Here is a 22,411-nt window from a genome sequence, read left to right as displayed (position 1 = left end):
AATTTTTCAATTAATTGACTAATAGAATATTCTATAATTATTCTGTTTTTATATCTATAAAATAAATAAAAGGATAATATACTTTTGTTTTTGATTATATTAACTTGTACATAGAATGTAATGAAAAATATTAAGAATAAAAATATATTTTCGGACTTGTTAATTTCTGTTAAATTTTTTTTTTTTTTTTCTATACAGAGCGATTGTGAATGCAGAAATAAATCATAATGCATGTTTCTAATCGAAAATTATATGTATTGGAAAAATGATTTTTCACTTTTGATAAAAAATAGATTACATTTGAAAGTGCAATACGCTGATCATAGAAGATCGTTATCTTTCACAAAATTCATAATTTGTCGAATGATCAGAATACAAAAAGAAATCAAGATCTCCACAATATTATACATTAGGGATAAAAATTAAAACTGATTTATAAAGTAAAATAGCTTGAATTTTATTTTTCAATGTTTTCAACAATTTAAGTTTCCAACAATAATTTATGAGTGGATATAATTTTCTCATATTATTTCAGATTCTCAAAAACAAAAAAAACTAAATATAAAACTAAATAAAACTACTTCACATTTACAAATGTTCTCAATCATCAGAGAAATGCAAGGATTTTGATCCTCACACATTGCGACAAGATCCCAGAAGGTCTATACTTAGAAACCATTTCTTCATTAATTTTCTACATCTTCTTTACATTTTCGTCGAAAATTACTGAAAAAAAAACCAATATTCATTATAATTTCCAAAAGATCAAATATTATCATTCCTCTAGCAATATTATCAAAAGATCTTTTGTTTGACCTAATAAAAATTGGCTTCATAATGGAAAAATATTTCCATGCATGGAAAGCTTTCTCAGATAGATTATAAATAATATTATTTATTATAAGAAGAAGATTATAAGAACAATAAGTAAATACAAAATATTTAATTATAATATGTAAAAATATGTAATAATAAATATAAAAATGAATACTGACTAAATGAAGATTTCTAAAATAATTTCAAACAATATTTTCCTTTATAAAAACTTTCGTTTCGATTTTGTTAATGAATTTTAATTACAAAAAAATGACCAATCGGATAGATTGATTGATCCATGATAATATATCTTTTCATAACTAACTAATTGTATTAATTTGTATAAAATAAATTGAATTTATTCATCATTCAAAATAAATAATATAAAATTGTAATAAGAAAATCAACATAAAAAATGTTTAATTGATAAAATGAATGATAAATAATACATATTTGAAATAAAAAAATAACGATAAGTTACAGCTTATGTTAAAAGAATAATTAAATAATTAATTAATTAAATTAAATTTATTTGAAAATTTAATTTAATTTTTGAAATATTACTACATCATCGTAATCTTTCTTAACATTGATGGACAAACTATTCTTAATTGATTTGAACATAAACTGATTACAAAAATTTTTATTAAAATATTACCGAAAAATAATACATATAAAGATAATGTAATATATGAAGATAATCGTTCACTTCATCAATATTAATCATTTATAATTCAGTAAAAAAATTTAATTTTTTTTTAATTTCGTTCGCATTGTTATAATTTAATAATAAGTATAATATTTCTATTTAAATTATTGAATTCTGACTTTGAATTGTAATTTTGAAACTCTTAAGTCTTATTTGATTATGATATACTATGAATTTTAAAAATTTGAAAAAAAAATGTAGATAAAAAAATAAATCAAATAAATATAGATCCTGAAGAAGTTTATTTGAAATAAAATTTATAACTTCTAATTAGAAAATTAGAAAATTAATTTTCGATGTAATTCCTAATACTTTTTTTAAAAAGAATACAAAGATTTAATTAATTACATATAGGTAAATTGTATATATTTGTAAAAATAAATATTCTAAAAAGTTATATTCTATTCAATAGTAATATTCTATTCAAAAAAAGTTTGAATTCATTTATTCCATAATTAAGAAAAATAGATTGTTAGAATTAAAAATAAGTTAGTATTTAAATATTTTTGAATCATTATATTCAACATTTATGGTTTGATAAATTTATGCGTTCTGATTGGTTAGTATTTTTTGTTAAGAACTCCTTAAAAACAAAAAGTTTTTATAAAGGAAAACATTGCTTGAAATTACCTTAAAAATCTCCAGTTTACTTTGTGATATTTTTAATATCTGTATATCTTTATGAAATATCTTTAGAAGATTAATCAATATTTTTAAAAAAACAATTCAAAATCAGAATTCAATAAATCAAAATAAACACAAAAACTGATATAAAAATTATTTGTCTTGAGATTTATTTATTAAATTGTAAACAAATGAAATTTGCGTTAGATAAAAATAAATATAGAGCAGGACGATAGCGAAGAAATAGTAAAAGTTTTAATTTTTTATATATTAACTTTTGTTTTTGATCATTTGTTTTGTTCGATCTCTTTAGAATTGAATCTCTAAAAGTTTCTCTACATTAACATCCTATATTAAATATAGAAATTATATAAAATATTATATTTTTATATGTATGTAATATGTATAAAAGATATTTATATAACTAAAATAAGCTATATTTTTAGATAGTTAAAAATAGATAAAAATAATATAAAACAAAATTTTATATAAAATTTTAGCATTAAGTATTTATTAATTTAACAAAATATTAATATAAATTTTTCAATAATATACATTTAATATTACACGAATCATATATATATACTACGAACATAAATACATATAGAAATACATTTAGAATTCAATGTAATAATACCAAATGTTTTTTTTAATAATTTGAAAAAACTGATTGCCAGGTATATAAAATTATTTAAAATGATATCCTTTATAATATATTTCAAGATTTATTAAAATATTGATGAGAAAACTAATTGGCTAAATCAAAAAATGTTTAGGAAATCTATGATTATATTAAATGTCATTATTAATTTTACATAATTAACACATAAAGTAAGATACCGATTAAATGAAATGCTTCAATTAATCGATTAATAAACAATATCGCATTGTTGCGATTCTCTCAATTCTCTCGCACTCGGAATAGGATGTCCCATAAATTTCTTTCTTTTTTTTTTTTTAGAAATGATTTTAACTGGCTAGTTTTATATAAAATATAGGTTTATTTAGCTGTTTATGGCATCGGTTTCAATTATCTCAAAGCTCTTAATATCCTATTTGTATATCTTATAAATTAATTTTGATAATATTGTGAAAAACATTAAATTGATGAAGAAAATTTATCACGAATATAAAAATATCCATTATGAATATATATATTTATTTATAAATAATTTAAATATATGTAATAGAGAAAAAGTAGTATGAAAGACACATTCGAGCAAGATATACAAAATTAATGACTCATTATATATATTATAGAATTAAGAGAAGATTAATCAATATCGTAAGTTCAGTTTCAAAAAGTTTATTTGGCACATTGAAAATGATTTTAATTTAATAAATCAAAATATTGACAAATTCTATGATAGTAATAACAAAATGCGTATTATAACTAATCAATCTGCTCTGATCAAATAAGTTTTGGACATAACAAATTATCAATGATCAATGACATAGAAAATGACATAAACAAACTAAAAAGTAATATAGAAATAATCTAATAATGTTTCTAGTTATCCACTCAGAATTTTTAATCTGGAATTATGCAATTACAAATATTGAAATTATTGAAACTGTCATATTAGAAAAACAGGAAATTATAAATCCACAATTTAGATTCTAAATAATTTTTTATAGCACTACGCTCAGTTACAGATCGAAATTATTTGATTAATTATATTACATCAGAACCAATTTTCAAATATTATTAGACGTCAATGATCTAAAAATAACAACTAAAGGAAATAAGTTTTATTATTTCATAGAAGTATTTGTATTGTATGAAAACATTTGGACTATCTTCAAATATATCCAATTCCACATAAACGTGGAAAGATATTCGAGGCACCTATTATAATCAATAATATAGCATTTAATACTAATGACTAATATGTACCTATATATATGATAACTAATATAAACAATATAATAAAATAAACAAAAACTGTAAACAAACTTCAATGTTAAGAGTTTGCAAATTAACTTAACCCAGTCACTTAAGAATAGGCTTGAAAGATTGCTTGTTAAAGTTATTAGATCATACTAGAAAAAGTAAGATTATGTGAAATAGCACCATTCAAAGACCATGAACTAATTTTTACACCTCTAAATGATAGTAATTCATACATAGCATTCTCTGAACAAATTAATTGATGTTCTGTGTAAATATAATCATATTTGAATCCACTTTATTAATCAGTAATGAATCTTGTACTGACATATGAAATCAATCTCATGAAAATTGGAAGCTTTAATTTCAATATCACTTATAATTTTAAAATATAAAACATAAATATAGAATACTATAACAATGAAACTCTTCATAAAAGTTTCTTATAGAAGTCAAAATTAGTACAACTAATAAAATTACTTATAATTTTGATTGATATAGAATCATATTAAAAGAAATTAATTCTCAGATAAATTAAGTCAAAAATGAAAGTCATATGTTGTCCCTCAAAGAAACAGATATTCAATACTTTAAATAGTATCATATGTATTCTTAAGGCTATTATTATATATATATATAATTATATATAATATAATTTATTATTATATAATTATATAATAATATATTATATATAATTATATATATAATTTATATATAATATAAATTTAAAATCTTTTCTATCGTAAAACATTATATGCTGAATCAATTATGTATTAATATTTTAAATCCTATTGCAACAGTCAATCAACAACAATAGAATATACCAGAACGACCAGTCCCATTCGATCTCTACGAACTAGTCCTAACAATATTTGAAGGATTTGTCAATATCCAATCAGCAGAAGAACTGTCAACTTTTCGAGAACGGAAAACAATCTAACGAGGGAGAATATAACGCATCACGATAAATCCTTTTTATGTACTTCTAAACTCTTCTTCTAAAAAAACGACTTTACCTCAATAAAATAGTAGTCATTCATTCCAGTTGTATTGAGTTGTACTTTTACAGAAGTATCTGACGGCTGTAACTTGTTCTCATCATTGTTTTATTGGCTAGTGCTATCGTGCTTAAGTGAGATTATAAAGTATTTATTGAACTAAATGAATAACTATTACAACTTGTCCATGGCAAAGAGGCCTCTGGATGGAGCAGAAGGGGGAAAGAGAGATTTGAATTTTGATTATGTATGATATTGTATTATATGTGATTATCCATTTGAATTATTGTTTCTTATGAATGAAAACAGTAATTATAGTATAAATGATAATACAAACTTAGTACATAAAAAATTAATTGTTTTGAGATCTTTTCGAACTCACAAAATAATGACAATGTACCAAATGTTCCAGTCAAAAATCATTTTGATCTTTTTAACTCTAATAATTTTGCTAAATTTGTTTTTAATCAAAATGATTCTTATGATTAAAGAAATTAGTAATAATAATAATTTCAATGTCAATAATGGTAATAGTAATGCAGCAGAAATAAATTGTAATTTTAACAAGCGACTTTCCAAACCACTTCCCATTTGCATCAGGATTAAGGCTAAGGATGTTTTTAATTTTACAGCAAAATTAGAAAAAGCCATTGGAAAAAATTTTAAACATCCATTTAAAATCCCATTTTAAACATCGAGGTGAACAAATAAGGATTCATTTTAATAATATTACTGTTTCTTCGAAAGCTAAAAAGGCCTTCAGTTAATCAGGGGTTCAATTTCACAATTTTGCACTCCCGAACGAAAAACAATTTTCGCTAGTACTGAAGAATTTGCCCCAGGTTGAATCTAATATAATTGTTGAAGAAATCTCATAAACTTAATCCTATGAATCGTGTAATGCTCAGGTCTAATAAAGATAGCTCTTTCTATCATATTAACTTTCCTTCTAATACAGCTTTTACTTAGAGAGTAAAAATGAGAAAGATTAGTTTTCTGCTGTTCTTTAGGATCTATTTAGATTACAAAAAATATTACAAAAATAAAAATTACACGCAATGATTTTCGCTGCCATATATATAGTTATGCATCTGAGAATTACTTTAAGTTATCTAGATGTATCAAGTATAATGAAGATCACCAGATGTCTAAAGATTGTATGAAAATTCTAGATGCTCCGCCAAAATGTGCTAATTATGATGACAAACATATGACCAATTACTCGAACTGTCTTAAACTTCAGATTTATCTGGATTGGAGAAATGATAGAAATTTAAAAGATCAACGTAATAATATAATGATGACTATTTTATTAATAATATTTCTGTAGTATTAAATAAATCTAATTCTGTGATTTTAGATGGTAAATCATATAGTGACGCACTTTAAAAATTAGGCAGAATTAGAGTTAATTCTCTTAATTCTATACTAATTCTTGCAATTTAACTTTCTTAGTTGGGGTTTTTGGCCATAATAATATCATTGGGAAATTCAATAAATTCTTCAGAGAAATTGTAAACTTTACAAAAAAGGCAGTTTCTTTTGCAAAGTCACTCCATCCTAAATTGTACTAATTTCTTTGACAAAATTGAAGTAATAATGGAGGCTGTTTAACTTCTATTCTCATAGTCATCATTTTTAATCCTAAATTATTTGGAACTATACTTATTTGTTCTATACATAACAAATTACTTGATTTATTGGATGTCGATCCAAATTATTTTAAAATTCTATATATATGCTTATATAGTATTAGCCTATAGAGTTCATTTGTGACATGTGGGCATCAATAACATATCTTGCATCTTTAGGATAATATAGAATATAGTATTTAAGATTATTTATAATTTATCCATGGACCATTCCATATACGACATTCATCTTAAATCAGGAATATCACTATTATTAATAGTGCTAAAATCTCTGATTATTAGTTATAATCTGCACGATCATCAAAATCTTGTTAGAGGAACCCTTGGCTACCAAAGGCGTCTCTTGCTATATAATTCAAAAATTCTATTTCTGATTGATTTGTCTCCACCTCCTCCTCCATCTGATCCAAAAGGACAGATAAGAACTATTAACCAATTATCGGTATCTGCTCCGATATACAATAGCTTATTTCATCTCCTTTATCTTTTAAAACCAAGTGGACTAGCGGTAATTGCTGATCACTTATTGGGTATATTTGCCAATCTTTCATATTAGATTCACTCTTACCATTGTACCATGAGTGGTTGCTGAATTTCATTTCACTAATACATTTATAAACTGAAACAGCAACCTATTGCACTCAGTTGGTTTTATTGTACTTATATGAAATGTTTCACATCCTCTTTTTTTTTTCTTTCCTTCTTTTTCTCCTACTTTAATTATTATGTTTTTATATTATTTATATTTTTTGTATTCTATTTTATTATGATACTAAACATCTTAGTAGATTTCTGAAAATTTTTTCTGCTCTTCAATTTTCCTGTTGCAATAAGTTCTTACTTTTATGTTATTTTTATTTACTTTTTTTTAAGAGTGTAAAGTGGTATTTAATCTATAATATATAATTCTATTCACTTTCCTGTTATATTTTCACAAGAAAGCTTTATCTATTCTTTAACTTGCAATTAAAAAAAAAAAAAACAATAAAGTAGTAGTCTATGTCAGAACTTCTAAATGTAATGTTATTATGTTCAATCCTTTTTTTTTTTAGTCATTATTACTATATAAATTAATAATTTATGAATAATACGAAGTGTTTAAACATAATTAAATTTTTGATTAATTAAATTCATTAAATTAACATAATATTTTAAAGTGATTAAGTATATTGCGTGATTTATTTTTTATTTTTGTCAAATCTATTATTATTCCATCACACTGAAATATAAGTTAATTTTTGTTTTCTTATAATTTAAATAATAATATCTTGTTTCTTTTAGATAATTATAAACTCTTTTGAATTAAGTCAAATATAATTGTTAAAATAGAATATTGTAATAATGTAATAATATTGTAAAACTATTATTATCTACAAAATTATCATTTATTTTTATTGCTTCTTTATTGCTAGGATGAATTCTAATGTACCATATTAGTTCTTTATTTTTTTTTTTTTCAATCCATTTGGATTTTTTTTATAATAGATTTCCTATAATCAAAGCTTTTGTTCCTCTCCTATATATATATATGATATTTATTTATATATATAATATTAATATATTATAAAATATTATTAATATTATAAATATAATTAATATAATATAATATAAATTAATATATATTAATAATAGTAATATATAGTAATAGTATAGTAATAATATATATTTATAATAGTTCTATTTTTCTGTGTTTTCTTTAATTAAAAATTTAATTAAAAATTTAATTTTTGTTCTTTATTATTTGTTCTATTTCATCTCTCTTTTTTTGGATGTATTTTCATTTTTTTTTCATTGAGTTTTGTTTTCCAATCGATTATATTCTATTAACTATATCTCTTCATGCAATTCTTCTGACTTGCTATTTGTCTTTTCAGTAAGTACTTCAATGAATAAAATTTTGTATTCTCATCAAATTTTAGCATTTTACATATATTCATAACAACATATATTCTTTTTTTCTTAGGATTCTGTTATTTTTATTATTCTCTGAATATTCGAAGAATATATTTTTTCACTTCTAGTTGCAATTTATTCAATTTTTGAAACATGATAGTATAATTTAAATATAAAAAATACAAAATTAATTAAATATCATTCCATTGGTTAATCATTTCATTTCTTTTATTATGATCAAATTTTTTAAATAAGTTGTCGCTATTATTGTTCAAAATTCTTTTTAAGTCTGCATCTATCAATATAGTGTGTATTTTTTCTAATAAACTTCTGTTAATTTTTTCCGTGATTTCATTCTATTGTAAGATTGTAAAATAATTCTTTGATAGATTATATTTTTTATCTTAAAAAAGATCTTCAAAATTGTTAATAAAAATTAATAAATTCTTTTCTACTATCTGAACAGATCTTTTTGACTCTAGTTTATTTATTTATTTTTTTTTTTTATAATTTATTTTCATATCTAATGTATTTTAAATAATATATTTCTTCTATAAAGTATGCCTTGATATATTTACTATATTTATTCATCATAACAAATTCTGCTAAAGATTCTATTAACATCAATCTAAATAATGAAATCTGAAATAATAATTCATGAATTTTTCCTTGAACATACTTTATATTTTGTGAAGTTTCTGATAGAATTTCTTTATTATACATAACTATAGACAATCTCAGTTATTCTGTATAACTAAAATTTTTAATGAAACTGTTACACACATATATTTTATTTATATATTTTTCAAATCATCTATGCCAACATAGTTTAACTTTCTAGTGATTTAGTATGAAATATGAATATACTGTTCTTTTTTGAATACTATTATTCATAAAGTATCACTTCATTTGAGCCGTATCACTTTCAATGTTGACTCAATCATTTTATATTATTCATTTCATATTAAATGTCATATTAATGACTTTAGTTAATGACTTAGTTAAATTTACTTATACAGATAGTGAATTAATTGTCAGATGTGGTATATATAATACCTTTTTGATGTTGCTTATTCTTATTATTTTCATCATAATCTCTATGTTTTTTTTTTATTTTGGTTTTAAAGATTCTATTGTATTCTATAATATTAATATTCTCGTATATTTGTCATATATTTTATATTGACATTTATTGTTAAGTCAAAATCAAGCATTCATTCTTCAATTTTATGTTCAATTTTCATTGATATCAGAAATATATTGTGTTCTATGATCTAAAATATATATTTGTCTTTGTATCTAATAGCTATGTTATTTTATTCCATTCTGATTGTAATTCTTTCATTTCTGAAGAAATCAGAATGTATTATGATTTTTATATTTTTTTTATTACCTACATATTGTGGCTTCTTTTCATTATTCATTATTCATTTCTTATTATTTTTCATTAACATTGTTTCGCTATATGATTCATTTATCCACATATGAAGCATACATATTCATGTTTTTTATGATACATGTTACATTCACCAGTTTTGTGATTCAATTGGATTTTTTCTTTGAATAACAATCAATAGAGTGAATATTGAGTCCAAAGTTGCAATTCTTTCAAATTTCATATATATATTCATGCTTTATCACATGATATGTCATTTTTCTTTCTAGAGTATTCTATAATTGTATTTTTCAATGCAATATTTTTCACTTATAATGTAATCCGATTTCACTTATAATGTTTACCAATTTCTTTATACAGCATATTTATATTCTATAATATTATATTTTTTTAATCTTATATTGATATGTTGGTTGACTATATATTGTTTGTATCTGCCCTAATTTATTCTATACTTTACTTGCTATGTTTTCTATTAGAAAATTAATTTCATTCAATAAAATGGTTATGATTTCGAATGCCTCATTATTTTTGGTTTTTTATATTAATTTTTTCTATATTAGCTTTTTCTTTTTCCCTCAATTAATTCAAGCAAATCATATATATTATCATTCTAACAAAGATTCATTTTCTATTATATTTCCAATTTATAAGCTTTTAATACAACTTTGACTTTTACATCCTATTCATAGTTTTTAATCAGTTAATTACTAATTTTACTAATATTCTCGCCCTTTCAGCCATTGTTAATTTTTTCACTACTCACTAGTAGTTTTTTTTTATCACTATGTGATTTTTCTAACCTCTCTACACTATTATTCTACACTATATGAACTATGCCCTGCTATTAATTGTTATATAGAGATTAGTGCTGCCAATTTAAGTCATATTTTCTTCGTCTTTTTTTTTTTTTTTTTTTAACATAAATCAATGAATCTCTTCTCTTTCTTATTATTTTGTTTACCATAATTATGTTCTATCTGTATTAACTACATAATTTGTTTTTTAGACGTCATATTCGAACTGAAAAATGAGGAAAAATGTTCAAAATAATAATTTTTAAAATAAATATTCAAAATCATAGTAAGATTTTGAAAGGAATAGTTGGGAAAAGAATATTGAATTATGATAATTATAGATATATGATAAGATAGTTATGATAATTATGGACTTCAAAGAAAAATTGAAGAAGGTTGATTGAATTCTCAAATAAAGAACTTAATATTTACTGAACAAAAAACTTTATATTTTATCATAGACAATTTAAACTTCTTTACAAATGTGAATGTAAATAGAAAAAAATATAATTATTAATTATTAATTATTAACAATTCTTTTTTAGCAATATTTCTGTTAGATGAAAAAATATTTCTGTTTATAGGTAAAGAATCTTTGAATTCTGTATATTACTCTCATATTATATTACTGTTTGTTATTTAGAATTTTATTATCTTTCTTATGATTAATATTATTTATAATATCTCATATACTTTAATTGCTATGATAGATGTAACATTCTTTGATCTCTGAGAATAATAATTCATTTAATATTAAAAATAAAAAATGTTAATATCTAATGAAAGAAGTAAAAATCAGTATTGATAAATATTATAAGTTGCAAAACAAAAACAATGTTATTATAAAATACAGTTCTTCTAATACATAATAGCAAAAAATGAGTAATTTATTCTAAGAATTTAAAATGAAGTAAAAATTGTTTTCTTTATATAAATAGTTTTATATGGATATGTACTTAATATCTAATACATCTATTATTTTTACTATTTATTCAAATAAATAGTTTTAATATATTTTTAATATTTTTAATATTTATATGTAGCCTTTTTTAAATGTTACAATATACTTTCATTGTATTGTTGATTTATACAAATATCTTGTTAGAAAAAATAGATATATATAAGTCTTATATTTTTTTATTCTATCCAAAGCATATTTATCAAATTTATATTAATTTTTCAATCAGCTTTAGGCAGATTTTATAAATGTAATATTTTCTTTTAAATTGTTTTACAAAATTAAGCAAAATATTTTGAATCTTTGTTTGAAAAATTCATCCTTGAACTATGTAATTTGAAAGGTATTAAAATATTTATTATATTTGCTATTTGAATATAGCAAAATTATCCGTTTTTCATTATCATGATCATTCTGAACATGCGGAAATATGTGAAAATTAAAAATAATTCATTTTTGATTTCAATGATTTTTGAATATGTTATAGAAATTAATATTTTGGATAATTACAAAAAGATACAAAAGAATATTCTTTATCAATTTCAATGATTTTGAATTATGATATTGACATGATTCTAAACATTTTTTTTTATACGTGTTATCGTTCAGCTTTAGTTTTTAAGATATTTGCAAAAAAAATTATGTAAGTATATGATCATTGTTATTTTATTATTGACATACTGAATCTAGCATCTATGGATAAATATTATTACATTTATTTATTCATATCTATTTGTAGCGAATGATTTGAATATTTTAAAAAATTCGTAGAATTTATTATGATTTAATATTATAATAATATTAACAATAATATGACTTATTAATTTATTTATATAAATTTCGTGCTAATTATAATATAATTATATAAAATTATAATATAATTATTCACTATATTATGTTTATGTAAATAATAGATAAATGATTATATATGCTATTACAAATGCATATATATAGACGAAATTCTATATAATAATAAACAATTTTTTTTTGCAAATACAAATTGTCCCCAAAATCATGAGAATACAACATAGATAATAATTCTATATAATATTAAGTATTAAAAAAGTAATTAAAAATAATTAAAAAAAAAAGAATAATTTTTTCTTTTAATACTTTGTTTGTAAAATCAAGTTTTAAAAACAAAAAAATTTTCATATACAAGTAAAATTGATTGATTTTCAATTACATACAAATACTCCATCAATAAGAAGTAATTTTATATGAATATAAAAAAAGTCTTTTTTGTTTAAAGATTAATTTTCGAGAAAATTGAATTTGAAAATTTATTAACTCTTTGCATCGATTGATATCGTTAATGTTTAATCTTGATTTTCTAGAAAACTAAAAAACTTTTCTAAAAATATATAAACAATAAATTTTATTTTTTATTTTTATATATATTTTCATACAATAACTATTTATAATTAATCTATTTATATTTAATAAGAAATTAATCAATTTCAAATTGTATTTGAAAAATTTTTGAAATTGAAAGTATTTTTTTAAATAATTATTGATTAATTTTTTTTTATACGTGTAATCTACTCAATTTTAGGTATTTTTGAGATATTTAAAAAAACGATTATTAGTATATTAAATTTTGCGAATAAAGAAAATTGGTATTAAAAGTGTTAAAAAGGGTAAAATGTTTTGATGTTTATGTTTTCAAGATGAAAATAGTTAATGCCGTTGTATTTTGATACATAAATCACGATATTCTATTATCTATTTTAGTGGCATTCACAAAAATAAATACTGTATATACAAGCAATTATATAAGCATTTAATACGTATCAAATAAGCAAATATTTTTCAATTACTACTTTTTTATATTCTATTTGATTATTTAACGCCAATAACATTGATTTTTTTTGTTCTTATAAATCAAATGACATTTAAGAATATATCTGTTTCAATGTTATTAATGATTTAATATAATTATTTTATTATTATTAGATGATTATTACTACTATTTATATATATATCATTAAATTATTTTTAATAGATTATTATTATTATTCAATTATTAATTATCAATAGAATATAAAGGATTAATCAATAGATTATTTTTAGATTATTTTTAGATTAAAAATAATGTTCGTGATTATTACAATATTTTTTACATTTTTGGTTTTAAAAATAATGTTTTTGTTAATTTTTGTTATAAAACTTTTTTTTTGTTAATAAAACTTAAAAGATAAATATTATTAATAAAAAAATTATGTTTTATTTCATTTTCTAATGAATAATATTTAAAAAAAAAAATTTAAACCAATAAATGAAAAATATTTTATTAAACTTTTATTTCTCAATAATATTTTTTATGATGAAACTTTTAATGATGAATCGGATTTGAATTTTATTTAAATTAAAAAAATAATTTGTTTTAAAAAAAAATATGAATAAATTTTAAGATTTCTTAAACTTCAAATGTTAAACATTGAGATAATATAAAATTCTTTGTTAGTTTTTAATTCCTGCATGCAATTTACAATTTATAAAAAGCACATTTAGAAGAAGGAAATTTATTATTATTATTATTATTTCAAAATTATTTTATTATTTTGAATATTTTATCCTTTATATGTAATATTTATATATAATTCTATATTTACATACATAGATTTATTTATCTTATAATGAAATATTGATTTATTTTGATGAATTTGATGTAATATTACAAATGATTAAGAGAAAATAAAAATAATTTATTATAATAATCAGTATAAAATATCGTTTTCAATAAGACAATGAAAAATCAAGTTTTTTGGAAATAAATGTAAATTGTTTTTTATATATATTGTTTTATATATTTTATATATATGTAATTGTTTTATATATTTAAAATATTTAAATATATATATGTATTTATTCGTTATAATATATATTATATTACAATATATAATCTATAAATTTCCGAGGTACATCATTTGTAGTCATATATATTCTCACATTATTATGCAATTATATCACTGTATTTTATCGTAGATCTGATGTTATTCTTAGACTTCTTTAATTTTTAATCTTTAAACTGTCATCATCGGATTCTCACATATTAAATTTATTTTCATTCGAGAATATTATTTCTTTTCAAAATTTTAATATATTTCTTTATAAAATCAAAATGTGTTTTTTTATTAATCTTATTAAAAACTATTAATCTTAATACAAAGTTTTCTTTTCGCAACATATATGAAATTCAGATTTTTTTAAACTTGTAAATATGTTTGAATTTATATTTTTATTTGTAATCATTTTCAATTCAGATATAATAGCAACAATACTTTAAAAAAAATTAATTTTTATTTTTTTTTAAAATAAATCTTTTATTCTTTTCGTTTCGATAATTTATCAGAACAATGCTTATTTTCCATTTACATCTTTTTATATTTTTTAACAATACTGTATATCAACAATTTCACTTATTTTTCAAAGAGATTTCTTTATGAAATTTAATTTAATAATTTTTTTAACTATAATTTTAACTATAATTTAAATACAATAGATTCTTATTGTTCATTATTTTATATTCTGAGAAAATATATTATGAGAAAATGACTTCTGATATTTCGTAAAAATTATTTTTTCATAATCATCAAATATCATTTACATTTTAAAAAAAATAATATAATATATTATAAATATATGATAAAATAGAAAGAATTGAAAATTAAAAAATAAAAATTATCGGATACTTATTTGTAATAATAGATTTTTTGATCAAATTGAATCCATAATTCCTAATTAACAAAAACTTATAATAAAAATTTACTAAATCTTTTTTAGATTTCAAGCCACAATAAAATTTATTGTGCAACTGATCCTGAAATATATACTATAATATATTTATATATAAATATATACTTTAATATATTTGTATAAATTATATTAATTCGAGTTTGTAAATAATAGTTAATTTATTAATAAATGAATATAGAAAAGATCGCGAGTTACATATATCTACTAATACAAATTTTGTTTATATTTGTTTATATCATTATAACAAAAATATAATGTAAAAAAAGATTTTGTAATCTTTATTGATAGAATTTTCTGAATAAACTTTCAAATATTAAGTTTAAATTTTAATGTGATGGTTTTAGGTTTTTATAAGAATTAGAAATATCAGATTTATTTTTCCTATTATGATTCTTGCGAAATTGCATTTATGATTGATATGATTTTAGTCAAAAAGGTAAGAAAATCGTAAATTTTATATATGTATAAATATATATTATAGAATCACTTTAAAGCATATGCTTTACTTTATCTATATAGATATATGTATATTATGTAGATATATTGTACTAAATGTTTAAGTTCATTTGAAAATTATATTTTTTATATTATTGAAAATACTAAAAAATTATCGTAAAAATTTAATTTGAATTAAAAAATGAATCAAAAATTAATTTATAAAATTTTAAAAAAGAAAAAAGCTTTATAAATTTACATATTTCTATATGACTTCTAGAAATATACTATAACTATATGTATTTATATATATATATACTTAATTTCAATGTATCACGTGATAGTACAGCCATGCGTCTTTTATGCAACATGGCGACCGGCAAAGGACTTGCAATCGTTTTCCGATCAAAGACTATTAATTTTATCAGCAATAATAAATTAAATAAATTGTCATGTGGTATTGTGCAGAAATGTAGCACATGTCATCAATCTAATACAACAATAGTATTGGGTGTCGGCAACTGGAACTTAAAGAAAATAGAAAAATGTAATGTATGCGTTTAATCATGAATACAGATTACATCATACATTTTTGATAATGCCTAATTTATTTTAAATATAGTTATAATATATTACTATTTTACAAAAATTTTTCATTTTAAATTATACATAGCATTATGAATATTTTATTTTGTCATATGAATTTTTCAATAAAAAATACTTTCAAAGTGAAATATAACCTAATACTTCATAACCATGCCTTCTTTCTTTACTATTAACAGTTGTTTATAATAATATTAGATTAATTTTTCTTATCCAATTATTATTTCACTTATTAATTGTACATAATAGTTTTATACTAATATTTAACATTTTTCAATAATATGTTATTAAATTCTTCACGTAAATAAATAAATTAATAAATTAAATTAATATTTTATATTTTTATAAATTTTCCATTATTTATTTTAAGATAATTTTATTCATTTTATTATTAAATTAGTAATATGTTATTTCAATTTATATACTTACAATTATTATAATAATTTATTATATATGTAAAATAAAAATATCTTTTATTTTTAATACTTTATTTTTGGAAATAATTTCAATAAAAAAAAATAAATAATTTACAATATAGAGAATTAATAGTGAAATATTTTCTATATAATTTCGTTAAACAAATATACATTTTTTTCTTCATTATTATTGTTATTATATTTAAAAAAATCTTTTATAGTACAAATTATTATTTTTTGAATATAATTGCAGGTATGATAGGAAATTTAACTCAAATTCAAAGAGGAATACATACAACGCAAAAACTATTAAAACGTAATTATTATGAAATATTGGGTGTATCCAAAAATGCTTCAGCAAAAGATATTAAGAAGGCTTACTATCAGCTTGCTAAAAAATATCATCCTGATACAAATAAAGGAGATCCAGATGCAAGTAAGAAGTTTCAGGAAGTTTCAGAAGCATATGAAGTATTAAGTGATGATAATAAAAGAAAAGAATATGATACATGGGGAGCTACATCAGAACAAATGGGAATGGGACAACAGGGTACTGGTCATACCAAAGACTTTAATGAAGGATGGCAATTTCGGTCATCAATTAATCCAGAAGAATTATTTAGAAAAATATTTGGAGAAACTGGATTTCAAACTAATATTTTTAATGATTTTGAAGATTATCAAGATTCAAAATATGGTTTTGGAGCAGCTCAAGAGGTATATATTATATATTACAAATAAAATTAAGAGAATAAACAAATTTAATATTATCCAAAATTTAAATTATCCACAAAATCTAATGAAATTTAATTGAAATATATTATAAATATAAAATATAAAATAATTAAATATAATAATAATAAATATAATAAATATAAAATATATTAAATATATTTTAAATTTTACCAAAATAAATTGTGTTTTACTCAATGCTGTTTGGTTGTATATAATAAGTAAAGATGCATATAATATAAATTCAAACAATTTGTCAAAGAAATATCATCTATCAATTTTATTAAGTTTCTTAAGAATGTTCTTACATAAACAATTACTCTATGTTGACTGTATTTTTATTTAATTTAAATGATAAAAATTTATTAAACAATGATTTAGAATATAGGGTACCATTTTTCAAATTAATATAGATTATTAAACAAAAAAATTGCAGATAATAATAATATATAATAATATGATATAATTATATTTTCAATTTTATATATAAATTGTAAAATTCTAAATTTATTCGGGTAATGCTAAATTTATTTACTCTCTTAAGTTTATTGTATTTGCATTACTTTAACATGCATACATGGATATATACATTATGTTTTTATGCATTAATATTGTTTCTGATTTTTAGGTTATTATGAATTTAACATTTCCTCAAGCTGCCAGAGGAGTCAATAAAGATATACAACTAAATGTAGTAGATACATGTCCAAAATGTTTAGGTTCACGATGTGAACCTGGAACAAAAGCAGTTAGATGCCCGTATTGTAATGGAACTGGAATGGAAACGATTAGCACTGGTCCTTTTGTAATGCGATCTAGTTGCCGTTATTGTTTAGGTACCAGAATGTTTATTAAATATCCCTGTCAGGAATGTCAAGGAAAAGGACAAACGGTATAAAAATATATCATATTGATTAAAAATAAATAATTAATTTAAAAAATAAGATTTAAGATAAATAAAAATAAAGACAATTTTTAATTTTACATCTTATATTAAATATTTTAATAGGTGCAACGTAAAAAAGTGGTAGTTCCAGTACCAGCTGGTGTCGAAGATGGTCAAACAATTCGGATGGCTGTTGGTAACAAAGAAGTATTCATAACATTCCGTGTGGAAAAATCAAAATACTTTCGAAGAGATGGTCCAGACATACATACAGATGCTCAAATTTCATTATCACAAGCAGTACTTGGTGGTACAATAAGAATAGAAGGCGTTTATGAGGATCATACCATACAAATTCGACCTGGTACTTCGTCTCATACTAAAATTCGACTCAGTGGTAAAGGAATGAAAAAAGTAAATGGTGTAGGATATGGAGATCATTATGTACAAATTAAAATTGTCGTACCTACAAAATTAAATGATAAACAATTAGCATTACTTCAAGCATATGCTGAACTCGAAGATGATACACCTGGAAGTATACATGGCATAACATACAAAACAGATGGTAAGAATAAACATGACAAATCATGACAAAGAAGAATATATGATTAGCTAAAAATATATACCGAAAAACTGATATATTCGAATTTTTTTTAAATAAATTGAACTTAATTATTATCAAATATAGAATTTTTTAAATAATTTTTTTATAAAATAATATAAGATTAGATTTATGTGTCGCTTGAGTTTCCTTATGTGTACCTGCCCTTGTTAATTAAATAAATGATGTAAAAATTTATATATGCGTTTCATTAGTGTTTTATGTTTTTAAAAAAAAATATTAACAAATTATTTAGTAAATTAATCGAATCAGAATATTTTTATCTATTTTTATAATTTATTCGTTTTATAAATTCTTTTATTTTGAAATTGTACGTATTATTTTGGCAGGTCCAAGGGTAAAAACTCAAGCGAGACAGAATATGCAAAGTGAACAGAATATTGAAAATGATGGTCTCCTTAATAAAATCAAGAAAGCTATATTTGGATAGAAAATTTGGTGAGTGAATTTTTCGGAAAAAACATAAAAATTATATTGTAAAATTTATTTTTAATATTTAATATTTTTAATATTAAAATTTATTTTTGATTTATATATTTATCACTTAAGATAAATTATATCTCTCGTTTAATACATTTCGTTAGTACATTTTTCGAATTTACAGAGTTATAAGTTACAATGTTTTGTTTTTATTTAATATAATTTTAAGCAATACCAAGTATTTTTATAAATTGTTATATAGAAATAGTATAGAATAATATGGAAAGAAAAGGAAATAGAAAAATATTAATTAAAAAAAAAAAGAAATTAATTTGTTCATCTAATAAAAAAATTTATAATTATATATGTTTTATTTGTTATTATGTTTTTATATTTTTCCTGTAATTTTACATGAGTATTTAAAATAATATGCAAAAATACATACACAGTGTATCATAAATTTTGAAAAATATTTTTGAATGAATTATAATATATACTTTATATATATTTATATTCAATTAATGTAGAAAAAAATTTATTATTAAAATAATTAACTATATTAAGCGAGAGATTACTATATTTTGGAAATTTTTCTATTATAATATATTTATTTACAGGGACTAAAGAGAGTTATACTGGTCCTTTGAATTTAGTGAAATCTATACGGATAGCATTAGATGGCAAAAATATTTCTCATATAAACTGTGGATCTTCTGATTCAGAAAATAAATCTCAAAATAACACTGGAAAGAAAACGAATAGATTAAGAAATGGAGATATTAACACAATGAGAAGACGGGAAGCATCTTAAAGTTCAAATTTGAATATTAAAAATTTTCAACAACTAAAAAGAAAGGAAAAAATGAAAAATAATCGTTAGTAACATTTCTAAAATTAAATAAAGAAATGTAAAAATAGAAAAAACTATTATGTTTAAGATGTTTCTGATGTATCAATATCATAAATATTATTTAAATTTAAAACAAATTGACTATAATCTATATTTTTTAAAATTTAATTATACATTGGGATTATTGTTACTTATTTAAACTATAATTAAGTAATGTTCTTTTGCAAATAGATCGTATTCATAACAAAATTAATAGTTTCTGAAATATCAAAATTAATAGACAATTATAGCTGTGCTACTTGTGTAATAAATTACGCAAATTATTTCTATTTATGCTTTATCATTATATATATTCCTTTCATACTATCCAAAACAAATTTAATATTTTTAAATATATTTAATATAAATTAATAGAAAGAAAACATAAATATAATCTATTGATTTAATTATATTGCGCGTATATGCAGAAATAGAATGCAAATAGTTGAATTTATACTATAAAATTTGTTTGTTTTCAAATTGTGAATCTTTTTTTTTTATGTTTACTATAGCTAATAAGGAAAATTCAATATTATTTCTATAAAATTATATAAATATTTTATTATAAATAAGAAATGTATCATATTTTATTTTCACTTATATATAAATATAAATAATATAATAATAAAAGAAAATTATAAATATATAATAAAAAATATATAATAATAAAAAATAAATGTTTTGAACAATATTAATATATAAGACAAAAATATTTTTTTAACAAACAGAGTGTTAAATTTTGTTAAAATCTATATTATAATTTAAAATCAATATTCTAGTTTAAATAATTTTTTCAATAATCAATTATTTAAATATTCAACTTTATATATTATTTTAGAAAAATTATATGATTTTTTTAAATTTTAGCAATGTATATATAATAATTATGTCATAAAACTAATATAAAATATAAAAAAATGCAAATTGATATTCATAATTATAAATTGATATTCATAACAAATTTTTTAAATATAATATAATTATAAAATGAAAAAGATAATTTATTGACAAAGATATTATATTATGTTATATATTATGTTACTTTCAAAACATATATTGTAATAACATTTTATGTTTTCATATTTATACATAATTATACATAATTATTATTATTTTACGTTTATATATAATGTTTTATTTATTAGTTTTTCATAATAATAGATTATATATATATATACAATACATTTTTAATAAAAAAATCATATCTTATTAAAATGTAATTTTAATTGAAAAATAATAATAAATTAAAAATTAATGTTTTAAAACTTAACTGAATTATGTAAGTTTATGAAGATAACAATAAATTAATATTTAAAAATTTAAAAATAATTAAAAGTAATTAAAAATTATTTTTAATTTTAATTTTACACATATATAATATATAATATAAAATATATATAATATTATATGTATAATATACATAAGATTAATAAAAAATATAATACTTAAATCCAAAATATACTATTTCACAAAATTAAAGGAATATTAAATTTTGAAATATTTAGTCTATGATTATTGATAGTATATCTATTTCAATGCTCGAGCATATTTTTCTATGTTCCATATGTTTTGTTTATATCGTTTTTTATTAATTTTTAAATATATAAAGTATATAATAACACATAAGAATATACTAATATAAAACGCAAATTCAATAATGCAATTTATCATGATTTTAAATTATTTTTTATTTCCCTCTATTTTTTTTTTAAATGATTTTATGATTTTATGATGATTTCAAAACAAATCCTGAAAAAATTTTTCTAAAAATCGGTTGAATTTGTAAAATTTAAAAAAAAAATTAATTTTCTATTATTTCTTCGCTTTTTGTTTTGTAGAACAAAAAGCGAAGAAATAAAATTTAAGATAAAAATAAGTTTTGCGTTTTAAAATGAATTGATGATTCGATTTT

General features: G+C 20.0%; 1 protein-coding gene and 1 long non-coding RNA gene across 3 annotated transcripts; one reads left to right on the top strand and one right to left on the bottom strand.

The window, feature by feature from the left end:
• Window positions 1-432: 432 nt before the first annotated feature.
• On the bottom strand, window positions 433-6,254 carry LOC147657580 (uncharacterized). Its single transcript, XR_015292175.1, has 2 exons — window positions 5,057-6,254; window positions 433-726 (listed from the first exon to the last, which is right to left on the bottom strand). It is a non-coding gene; the product is annotated as an uncharacterized LOC147657580 (long non-coding RNA).
• A 10,010-nt stretch (window positions 6,255-16,264) lies between these two features.
• On the top strand, window positions 16,265-20,789 carry LOC100863425 (dnaJ homolog l(2)tid, mitochondrial). 2 transcript variants are annotated; one of them, XM_012491336.2, is made up of 6 exons: window positions 16,265-16,475; window positions 17,201-17,664; window positions 18,308-18,571; window positions 18,689-19,133; window positions 19,520-19,628; window positions 20,228-20,789. In XM_012491336.2, the coding sequence occupies exons 1-5, from the start codon at window positions 16,280-16,282 to the stop codon at window positions 19,618-19,620; spliced, it is 1,470 nt and encodes a 489-aa protein (XP_012346790.2). In that variant the 5' UTR covers window positions 16,265-16,279; the 3' UTR covers window positions 19,621-19,628; window positions 20,228-20,789. The 2 variants fall into 2 exon arrangements, with proteins under 2 accessions (XP_012346790.2, XP_003697183.3); XM_003697135.4 differs by lacking the exon at window positions 19,520-19,628 and having other exon boundaries at window positions 16,280-16,475.
• The last annotated feature ends 1,622 nt before the right edge of the window (window positions 20,790-22,411 follow it).

Source organism: Apis florea, unplaced genomic scaffold (assembly GCF_048593485.1).
Source record: "Apis florea isolate Af1SG1 unplaced genomic scaffold, ASM4859348v1 contig_3078_pilon, whole genome shotgun sequence".
In the NCBI taxonomy this organism is placed as follows: Eukaryota; Metazoa; Arthropoda; class Insecta; order Hymenoptera; family Apidae; genus Apis; species Apis florea.
Note: the sequence above shows the minus strand (reverse complement) of the source record. Positions and strands in the feature narration are given on the sequence as shown.

Bases quoted from the DNA above. Each gene is read 5' to 3' on its own strand.
- LOC100863425 (XM_003697135.4), top strand. From the start codon at position 16,280: ATGCGTCTTTTATGCAACATGGCGACCGGCAAAGGACTTGCAATCGTT. The intron at 17,665-18,307 runs GTATATATTATA...TCTGATTTTTAG, and splicing joins GTTTTGGAGCAGCTCAAGAG to GTTATTATGAATTTAACATT. The intron at 18,572-18,688 runs GTATAAAAATAT...ATATTTTAATAG, and splicing joins GTCAAGGAAAAGGACAAACG to GTGCAACGTAAAAAAGTGGT.